This window comes from Pezoporus wallicus, unplaced genomic scaffold (assembly GCF_028554395.1).
Source record: "Pezoporus wallicus isolate ANWC-B61680 ecotype Strahan unplaced genomic scaffold, APGP_CSIRO_Pwel_v1 contig_4722, whole genome shotgun sequence".
In the NCBI taxonomy this organism is placed as follows: Eukaryota; Metazoa; Chordata; class Aves; order Psittaciformes; family Psittacidae; genus Pezoporus; species Pezoporus wallicus.
The window spans coordinates 7,910,060-7,921,399 of NW_026641840.1; the positions used below are offsets into that span (position 1 = coordinate 7,910,060).

At 44.2% G+C, this 11,340-nt stretch overlaps 1 protein-coding gene across 3 annotated transcripts in view; it reads left to right on the forward strand.

Moving 5' to 3' along the window:
• Positions 1–2,286, forward strand: part of PRICKLE1 (prickle planar cell polarity protein 1) — a 62,938-nt gene extending 60,652 nt beyond the window's left edge. For all 3 annotated transcript variants that reach the window (XM_057425506.1, XM_057425507.1, XM_057425505.1), the window contains exon 8: positions 1,057–2,286. In XM_057425506.1, the coding sequence (XP_057281489.1) occupies positions 1,057–1,913 (857 nt within the window). In that variant the 3' untranslated portion in view covers positions 1,914–2,286. The remainder of the gene's footprint in view (positions 1–1,056) is intronic.
• Positions 2,287–11,340: the final 9,054 nt, after the last annotated feature.

Below are 11,340 nucleotides of genomic sequence, written 5' to 3' on the forward strand. Positions count from 1 at the left end.
AAAGCAGGCGATTGCTTTTATCCTTCTACAAGATACATTTCTGCTACGTACATTCTATTTAAATTCTTCTCCTTTTCTTTTGAATTCTCTTTGCTTATGAAAAGAAATCCATAATGTTAAACGGATAGGAATGATCTTGAACTATGCATTTGTTATATACAAATCACACTTTAAGCAAATGAATTTTTTTTTTCCATACCTTAAGTGCAAGAAGTTGCATTATAATACTAGGATAATATTAATCTGCAAAACACTTCAGGTAATTTCCTTGCTTGTAAAACTATGGAGAAAATCAGAAAGGATGGTAAACTTCTTAGCTGTAGGAAATGAGGTTTATGAGATTATCTTTCTCCATTGGCTAAAGAGAAACTGCTAATCCACTTTTGTGAACCTCCCTGTCAAATGTGATTGAAATTAGCCGAAGGAATAAAAGTCAGATATGCAAGTGTGTGTGTGTAGGTATGCGTGAGTGTGTATATTAACTTCCCTTTCCTATTGCCCTACAAAAAGCCCTGGGAGTTAGGTTTGAGGGACCCATTTAAAAGTTGTCCTGTCCTCTTCTCCATTCCTGTCCTCCTACAACCTGAAGTATTGTAGCTACTTGTGTAGCTCATGCCCGACCACATTGCCCAAGTGGTAACAGAGGAACTGACATGGGGAGTTTGGTTCAGGGGGCACAGGAGGAGGAGGAACTAGAGGTGTTGCAAAGCAATTTAGCAGTACAGGAAACATGAAATATTTTAGCCTTAAAAATGGCAAGCATGGACTGTAAAGTAATTCTTTCTTCTCAGAGGCTTAGCTGTATATGTGTTAGAGCTGTTTAAACTCATTAAACTTCTTCCACTCTTGATATCCTAATGTTAGTGAATTCTTTAGTAATCAGAGCTAATACTTAAATGTTTTAAGGCAAAACAAAGCTTACTGCTTTATGAAGCTAATCCTTTTGGTAATAGTTTCAAAACCCACTAATAAGATCTCCTTAGTGATAATATTTTGTTATAATATTTATCTCTTCAATAGTGTTTTCATTTTCCCTTTTCTCCATTTCCACCGCAGGGGCTTCAATGGATGGAGAAGGCAAACCACGGCCATCTTTGTACTCTTTGCAAACATTCCAAGAACTGGAGGTAGAGGACTGTGAGAAGATGAGCAACATGGGAACTCTGAATTCTTCAATGCTCCACCGGAGCACAGAGTCCTTGAAGAGCCTGAGCTCAGAGCTGTGTCAGGAAAAGGTCTTGCCAGAGGAAAAGCCAGTGCATATGCCCGTACTGAGAAGATCTAAATCCCAGTCTAGACCTCAGCAAGTCAAGTTTTCAGATGATGTTATTGATAATGGAAGTTACGAGAACCTTGAAATACGTCAGCCTCCAATGAGTGAAAGGACTCGTAGGCGCGTTTACCACTTTGAAGAGCGTGGAAATCGACCTTCTCATCATCGTAGAAGAAGTAGGAAGTCTCGTTCAGACAATGCACTTAACTTGGCCGCAGAAAGAAGATGCTCTCCGAGAGAGAGATTTCGTTATTACTCCCCTCAGGATCATGAAAAATTCATTCAGAATAGAAGCTCTCGTGAGCTTCGGGCATATATCCAGAATGCGGAGCTGTATGGGCAGTATGCACATAGTAGGTCTGATTATGCACTGCGGAATAAGGTGGTGGATAAATTCTTTGGATTGTACGGTGAGGAAGATGACTCCTGGTGCTCAACTTCATCATCCTCATCTGATTCTGAAGAGGAAGGATATTTTCTAGGACAGCCAATTCCACAGCCACGATCACTGAGGTATCCATACTATACAGATGACCTTTCTGGTCCAACTACTGCGTTATCTAGTTCTCAGTTTGGACAAAGGACAACCAAATCAAAGAAGAAGAGGGGACACAAAGGAAAAAATTGCATCATCTCTTAATTTAACAGTTGAAGACCAGTCAGCTCTGTAACTACAGTTTGAACCACGTCTTTTTATATTCATAATTGTTCTTAGGCAAGTTGCTAAGGTAATTAATGCTTTGCCAGTGTAAATGATAACCCTGCCAGAGTTTACATTGTACAAGTAACGTTCAGAAATGTCACCACACCAAATGATGATCTGCTCAGATACTGCTAGGTTTACATACTATGTTTCAGATGTCAAAATACTGTTACTGCAGTTCTCAATACAGACTTTTTGTAGGCATTTTATTTTATGCTTGCTGTTCACTTATGTTGGATTATCAGAGAGGGGGAATTCAGCAAAGATCAGTCAATAAAGTTGTCAGTCCTGTGCTGTAGCTATACCCGCACAGGGTGATCTTTGACTTCTTCTTCTCACTGCCAAGAAAAAGAAGGCTCTGTACTGTGCCCTTTCCTTATTGATAAAGCTCACTGTTCCTCCTTTGGGTTCCATTACAAAAACTGGATTTTATGGTTGATTTTCATCTGGGAAAATTCTCCTTTTCCAAAGAGTCCACTATTAGGGAGGCAAAACCAGAATCTGGGAGCGGAAATGCTTGAGGCCTTGATATATCCTAAAGCAGCAGTAAATGGTTTATACGTTTAACTTCCATGTTTTCCTTCCACGGTTGTTTAAGAATTCCATCCCTCTGTAAGGGTTTGGTGGGGGGGTTGTGCCTGTAGAAGGGAAGATGTTAATTCAGCTGCTGGAATTGGACTTAGCTGCCAATGAGTAGTAATGTCTTTATGCTGTGCCCCCCCTAACTCACAGTAGTGAAGGAGAGAGGTACAACCGCTGGAGTCCTTTGCTCAGGCATGGAACCCCATTTAAGTCAATGAATCTACTTACGTAACAAATATTTTCATAAGGGCTTAAAGGATTAGGCTCCAGAATTGTGTCTTTTCAAACACATCATCCAGGTTTTAAAATGTATTAGCTGCAATTCTAAATCAAAAACATTGATATTTATAATGTAGTATTTCATAGGCTTAAATGTATTCATAATTTAATAGTGCAAATACTAATGTACATATTGTACAGTTAAGATTTTAAAAGCTGAATATTTTTATATCCCTGAATTTGAAGAAGTTTGTAACAATATCAAACTAGATTTGTTAGGGGTTTAACAGCAGCATTACGGATGAAATATTGCTTGTATTTTAGTCAGGGGTTCTAAGTTGAAAAATATGGAAAAATGTTTAGTGCAAAACAGCTTAATTTTGTCTACTAGGTATTAAAAGCTCTGTATGCATGGTGGGGCTATGTAAATACTCTCTATGGCCCTCTTAATCTTGCAAGTGTTATTTATGGGTCAAGCAAAATGTAAACTATATAAATGTAAAAACCACACAAGCCTGGAATATATCAGTACAACAAATATGCACCTCCTGTGGATGTGGATTTTTTTTATTGTTACGGTTTCCTTCCTTTCCTCAAAATAGTTCCTGAAGTTCCCCTACATAAAGGAGGACAAATGCTGGGTGGTTCTAGAAGGCAGGCTGGCAAAAAACTGTGAGGAGGTACCCTATGGAGTAGGAGCTATTTAAAGTTCTAATGCACTTCCAGTGTTTTAAATGAAGGACAGAGATTTGTTAGTTGAATTCATAGAGATACCTACCAGTTAAGGTAGTAAGTGCTAAGACCATTGGCTTTCTGACCACCTGAAGAAAGGCAATTAATGAAATAATAGATTTTTTTACCAAAAAAGCCTGGCAAATTTAACTAAGCCTGCCCTTCTTGAGGACGTGGAAGTTTGGAAATAAAAGCAGCTACAAGTAAGGGAGGGAATGGCCACATGAGTATTGGCTTACACCAGAGAAAATGAAGTTAACTAGCAGTTTCTTGCTTGTATTTCTCAGCATAAAATAAGCAAAGGTCTTTTACTCCCAGAGGTGGTATTCACCATGTACGTCACTTTGCTAGCACAAACAAGTCTTGTGTGTATGAAGGCTGATCAAAGTAGTATCATACTCCCTCGCATGGGCCAGTGCGTGGCTCATGGGATGCTTCCAGCCGGCAGGCTGCTGTGGTGGTTTGGGCAGTGTTTGCTTTCCTTGCAGCCAAACGCCTATTGTGCTTAGACAAGCATCTGTCAAGCTTATGGGCAGGAGCACCTTCCACTGGACCAGGTTGCTCAAAGCCCTGTACAACCATTGCAGGGATGGGGCAGCCACAGCTTCTCTGGGCAACCTGTGACAGTGTCTCGTGATCCTCATAATAAAGAATTTCTTAACAATGTCTAATCTAAATCTCCCTTCTGTCAGTTTAAAGCCTTTTCCTGTCACTACAAGCCCTTGTCAAACGTCCCTCTCCAGTTTTCTTATAGTCCCCCTCTAGGTAGTGGAAGGAGGTGCAAACAATGCCTGGGACCTTCCATTCTTTCCTGCATTTCCAAATACAGGGAACCAGGATCCTCAGAAACAAAATACAGTGCCCCTACTGCTGTGTCCTTTTCACAGCATATAGTCTCATGGAGAAATACCTCTACCAGTAGTTATTACACCTAATCCTGAGATACAGCGTATGTAACCTCCCAAAGCGCACTGTTTTATTAAATGGTATAAGTTCTCCATGGATGTTTAGCTTCTTCTTAATACTTTCTGCTTAAAACAAAACAGACTGTCCAACACAGACCTCTTAAGTGTGTCTGAACTAGCTTCGGGGTTAACTTTCAGGTTCCCTCCCTCTAAACCTCAAAATAGATGAGCTGAAAGATGTATCTCTCGGCCATGACCTTACACAAAACCCAGACTTAAGGCTAGAGGTGTTACGGCTGGGGTGCTGTGAACTCTGCTCCTGAAAGGGCTCTGGGTACTTCAAAATGAGTGATGTAAACAGCGATGCCTCCCACCACCACTGTTTATTGTTAGCTCTCAGCTGGAAGCTTCGGCAGTGGGTAAGGGCCTCTCCTCCTCCTCTAGTGAGGGGCACGTTTGTCTGTGCAAGGGGTGATAAATCCCTGTGCCTGGTGCTGCTCTGCCTTACACAGCGGCAATGCCTCCAGCCCGAGGCATGAGCTCCAACCAGACCCAGCCAAGTGAGTACGCTTACAGTGCAGCGCCCTGGGGAGCAGTGTGCTGGTGGTGTTGGGTTTTAGCGGTTAAGCAGCTTGGTCGGAGCCAGTTCAGGTACCGCTACAGGGTGGCACGTCCATCTCCCTTATGTAGGCTGGGCTGCAGGACCACAAGCCACTAAGTGCACTGGAAAACATTCAGACAGCTTTGTTTTGCTGAGGAATGGACTTGGACACACTGAGGTGCAGGGGAAGACTAACAGGTAGTTGTAACCACGTGTAATGAACCAGGGGCAAACATGTATTTTTATCCACTGTAAAAGTTACACTAAGTTTAAAGCTGCCTATGTGACTTGGCTTCGTTTTTTCAGCTTGACATAAACGATTTCTACTTCATTATTTTTGACCACTTCTCATGAGAAATGTTTCTAGTTGATTCTTCCACTTCAAATACACACACAGTGGTATGGGATATAGGGTCTGCTACCAGCAGACTCATTTACAGTCACCAAAGCTGTAAGTAAGTTCCGTTTTGTATTATTAGAAGTAGTATCTGTGTTCCAAGTGGAGCTAACACCCTTATAGGCACCTAAGCACCGCACAGCTGCTCACTCAGTACCCTGCAGTGGGATGGGGGAGAGAATTGGAAGAGTAAAAGTGAGAAAACTCTTGGATTGAGGTAAACACGGTTTTATAGGGAAAGCAAAAAACCCAAAACAACAACAAAACATACACACAAAAAAAAAACACAAAACCCAAAATGCTAAAAAAAAAAAACCCCTCAGCCAACTGATACCCAACCAGTCCCTGAACAGCAGCCCCAGCAAACTCCCACATCCCTTCCCCCAGCTTTTTATGCTGAGGATGATGTCATATATATTTAGGGGCCTATAAGGATGCTGGGGATATACTGATCATTAGGGACTGTAGTGATAGGACAAGGGGTAACGGGTTAAAACTTAAACAGGGGAAGTTCAGATTGGATATAAGGAAGAAGTTCTTTACTGTGAGGGTGGTGAGGCACTGGAATGGGTTGCCCAGGGAAGCTGTAAATGCTCCATCCCTGGTGGTGTTCAAGACCAGGTTGGACAAAGCCTTGGGTGATATGGTTTAGTGTGAGGTGTCCTGCCCATGGCAGGGTTGGAACTTGATGAGCTTAAGGTCCTTTCCAACCCTAACTATTCTATGATTCTGTATGGTCTGGAACATCCCTTTGGTCAGTCAGGATCAGCTGTCCCAGCTGTACCCCCTCCCAACTCCTTGTGCACCTCAGCCTACTTCCTGCTGGGGTGAGGAACAGAAAAGGCCTTGACTCTGTGTAAGCCCTGCTCAGCAACAGCTGAAACATCCCTGTGTTATCAATTCAGTTTTCAGCACAAATCCAAAACACAGCTCCATACTTGCTACTAAGGCAAAAATTAACTTTACCCCAGCCAACACCGTACAACCTTTATGAAGTGAGCGATATTAGAGCAATGCATTATCCTCATCCTCACCGAAGGAGGAAACCTTACACAGACAGCAGGGTCACAAGGAACTGCTCCTTCTCTGATACATGGCATTAGCTCCTTTCATGTCATAGTGGTTTATCGCTGATTTTTCACCCTAACTGCTCACCTTGCCACTCAAAGCTGCCAACTTACCCGGTGAGGTTACAGACCTGCTCAGAACCGCTCCAGCCTCAGCAGGCAGCACCGAGTTTCCACACTCCTTTCCTTTCTCTCCCTTTTCCCTTTGTATTTTAAGGGTATCTGCACATTAATGAGCACTGGGAATAAGTTTTGTTTTCAGGAGCACTTAAGGTGGGAATAAACTCCCCCCGCGCAGCCTCTGGTTCTTTCCACTGATGCTCTTCCTACCCCTTTCCAGAAGCCCCATCGAGGCTGCCCACGAGACCAAGGACAGGTTTTTACACTGATATGAAATTAATCCAAAGTATGTGTTTGTTTCTACAGGAAGCAAGGCTAGAAGCCACGTTCCTTGCTCAAGTTAAGGGACCGGCATAATACCCACATCAACAGAAAGCATACATCATGAAAGGTTAAGGAAAAGCAGTCACCTGTCACCCATGAAACCTTTCACAGAAACAGGGCTTACAGAAAATCCAAATGACTCCTTAGGTCATGAGTAAAATTTAATCCATTAAGTGCCCCCCAAAAGTCAGCTTAAGGTAAGGACAACCTGACAAACCTTTGAAAGCCCTTACCGACCTGCTAGCTAGCTTTAAAACCCCAAGAATATTGGCTGAGAGGTCGGGCTCAGACAGTAAATGGGGTTACATCCGGCTCAGCGGCCAGTCACCAGTTGAGCTCAGGAGAAACCCGAGTTTCAGGGCTCAGTTCTAAGGCATGTTCTCTTTAATGTTCTAACAAATGATATAAATGAGACACAGGAGTCAAATGTACAGTAGGTTTGCTGACAACACTCAACAAGGAGGAGCTGTGGACTCCCTCAAAGGCAGGGGGGCCTTACAGAGAGATCTGGATTAGAGCTGGGCAATCACCAACCATATGAAATTTGACAAGAGCATCCTGGGATGGGATGATCCTGTGGTACATACAAGTTTGGGGTCGAGAGGCTGGAGAGCAGCCCCGTGGAAAAAGACCTGGGGGTTTGGGTTGAGGACAAGGTGACTGTAAGTCATTAGTGTGCCCCGGCAACCAAAAGGGCCAACCACGTCCTGGGGTGTACCAAGCACAGCATGGCTGGGCAGTCAAGGGAGGTGACTGTGCCACGTCACACTGCCCCTGTGCAGCCCCACCTTGCGTACTGTGTGCAGTTTTGGGTGCCCCAGGATAAGGACATCAGACTCTCATAGTGTGTCCAGAGGAGGGTGACTGAGTTGGTAAGAAGCCTCAAGGGCAAGACTTACAAGAAGAGGCTGAGGTTACTTCATTGCTCAGCCTGGAGAAGAGAAGGCTGAGGGGTGCCCTCATTGCAGTCTACAGCTCCCTCAAGGGGGGCAGCGGAGGGGAGGTGCTGATCTCCTCTCTGGAGGCCAGCTGTAGGATACAAGGAAATGGAATGTAGCTGCATCAGGGGAGGTTCAGGTAGGACATTAGGAAAAGGCTCTTCAGTGGGAGGGTGGCTGTCCACTGGAACTGGCCCCCCAGGGAAGTGGTCACAGCCCCAAGGCTGTCGGAGCTCAAGGGGTGTCTGGATGACAGACTCAGTCATACAGTTTAGTTTTAGGTAGTCCTGTGAGGAGCAGGGAGTTGGACTTGGTGATCCTTATGGCACCCCTCCAATTTGAGACATCATTTGATTCTGTGATTGTAAACGTAGGTCTTTACAGAAGGACACTTGAAAATCAAACACTTTTATCATAGTAAATTTAATCAGGCTTCTAACAAAGGAGACTCCTAACAAACTGTACAGTTATAATGAACACTTTTAATAAAAAATATATTAAACATAATTTCAGGATTTTCCCACTAGCATTTCCAACCCAAAGCAGAAAGTTTGATGCAGCACCCTGGAGGCTCTCAGTCCTGTAACAAGCAGTGAAGTGCTTCTGCCTCAGAGAAGGCTTTGCCTGTGGTTTCATGACAGATCTTGGCAAACTGGGTTGTTGCCAGAAGGGGCGGGTCAGATCTGACTACTGTGCCACAGCAGGTTGCCTCTCTTCCCTTCTCTCCCTCCCCAGATTAGCATCCTGTAGGATGTGGGAGCTGATTCCCACTTACTGTGCAGCCCACACAATGCCGGGTGCCAACAAGGTAAGTTGTAGGTCATCTCCTTCGAGCAATGTGAACTCTTGTTGTAGAAACCAACAAAAGCCAACTGGAAAACCACGCCCTGCCGACATTAAAGCTAATTGGGCACCTCAGGAATCTGATGCAATACACTTTTAATATACCCTATCAAGATTTGCATGTGTAAGATGCTGTGATACAAACAGTACCTTGTACACGCAAAACCATTGCTATTTCCCTTACTTTTCTGCACACCATTCTGGTGAAACCTTGGAAGCTCTCTTGATAAAGGGGCTGAATTCAATGACTTTTTCATTTCAAAATAATGTGCACTTTGGAAGTTTGTTTACAGAGTTTCACGTTTCTAAATGCAAATGTATACAAAACAATCATGCTTATACTTACCTTTGTGTTTATGACTCAAATTATCCCCTTCCTAAAACATTCATAAAAAACAGAACGTTATTACATGTAAAGAGAATTCAACAGTCAGGATATCACCAATGAGTCCTAAGTATTTTTCACCTCTGAAAAGTAATCATGCAGCACTGGCAGCCTCCCCAACCACTCAACCAACTCTAATCACTCTACCAGGTCAATAGGGATGCCAGACATTATCCAGAACCACCTAGGTGTGAAATGATGATGAATCTGGGGCCTTACAGTTCAACTTGACATTATACCTAATCCAAAGCAACTTGGGAGTTCCTAAAGAGACGATCCTGCTCACTTTCCTTGTCCCCCTGAATTGCTGCTCCTTCTTGATGCCAGAAATGAAGATTAAGCACAGCCTCCTGATTGTGAAAACTGCTGCATGAGAAGTGGTGAGAAGGCTTAAGGGGGGAGACAGAGAGAGTAGGAGAAGGGACCTTTCCCTGCTCAGTGGTTACCTGCAGTTATACTCTGTAAGGTGCAGACAAAAACATAACAAAGGACACATTTAGTAGCAAATAGTAACAAAAAATGGAATTCATCCTACATAAAACTCAAACACAAGCAGGAGATACACAGGAGGTGGAAGCAGCGACAGGCCACCTGGGAAGAATACAGGGATGTTGTCAGAGTATGCAGAAATGCGACAAGGAGAGCCAAGGCTCTTTTGGAATAATATCTAGCTAAGGACGTCAAGGACAACAAGAAAGGCTTCTTCAAATACATCAATAATAAAGGAAAACTAGGGAAAACGTAAGCCTGCTACTGAATGGAGCAGGGATGCCCCTGGTGACAGAGGACACAGAGACACTGAATGCCTTCTTTGCTTCAGTTTTCAATGCCAAGGTCAGCCCCCAGGAGTCCTTGACCCAGAAGACGACAGGGAAGGTCTGGAGAAAGCAAGTCCGTCCCTTGATTGAGAAGGATTGGATTAGAGATCATGTAGACAAACATGACATCTGTAAGTCCATGAGCTCTGACAGGATGCACCCATGAGTGCTGAAGGAGCTGGCAAACCTTATTGCTAGGCCACTCTTGATCATCTTTGAAAGGTCATGGCAAGCAGGAGAGGTGCCTGAGGACTGGAAGAAGGCAAGTGTCACCCCAGTCTTCAGTAATGGCAAGAAGGAGAAGCCTTGGAGCTACAGACTGGTCAACCTCACCTCAATCCCTGGTCAGGTGATGGAATGGCTCATCCTGGAGACCATACGGAAGGCATGTGGAAGACGAGGCAGCTATCAGGAGTAGTCAGCATGGATTCACCAAAGGGAAATTGGAAATAACCCCAAGCACCAGTACAGGCTGGGAGCTGACCTGATGGAAAGCAGCTCTGCAGAGAAGGACCTGGGGGTCCTGGTGCACAACTTGTTCATGAGCCAGCCATGTGCCCCTGTGGCCAAGAAGGCCAATGGTATCCTGGGCTGCATCCGGAAGAGCACTGCCAGCAGGTCGAGGGAGGTAATCCTCCCTCTACTCACCCCCACTGAGGCCTCATCTTGATTAGTGTGTCCAGTTCTGGGTTTCCCAGTGCAAAAGAGACATGGAGCTCCAAGAGCAAGTCCAGTGAAGGGCTATGGGAATGAAGAAGGGTCTGGAGCATCTCTCGTATGAGGGAAGGCTGGGGGAGCTGTTCAGCCTAGAGAAGACTCACGGGATCGGATCAGTGTGTGCAAGTATCTGAAGGGAGGGTGTCAAGAGGATAAGGCCAGACTCTTCTTAGTGATGCCAAGTGATAGAATGAGAGGCAATGGGCATAAAGCAGACCCCAGGAAGTTTCATCTGAACATGAAGAACTTCTTTACTGAGCATTGGAGTAGGTTGCCCAGAGAGGTTGTGGAGTCTCCTTCCCTGGGGAAGATCCATCTGGACACAATCCTGAGCAGTGTGCTCTAGGTGACCCTGCCTGAGCAGGGGCATTGCATTAGATGACCCCCCAGTGGTCCCTTCCAACCTCAAGCACCCATGACTCCTTGAATACTGCTCACTAGAAATGACTCATGACATGGAAAACACCAACATTTAAACAGCACTCGCAGAACCTGCAATTAGAACACAAGTACAGCACTTACACCAAGTAGCATTGCTCTGGCAGTCAGAGACTAGAGATAACCCCTAGTGCAATTTTACAGAATGAACCTGAAGTTTAAAATTAAACTATAATAAATAATTTAAAACATAGCTGCTACCAATTTTGCAATTCTTCCCTTCCTATAGTATATATGAAAACAAGACTTCTTTCTGTGTAAGTTGAAGAATGAAGAAC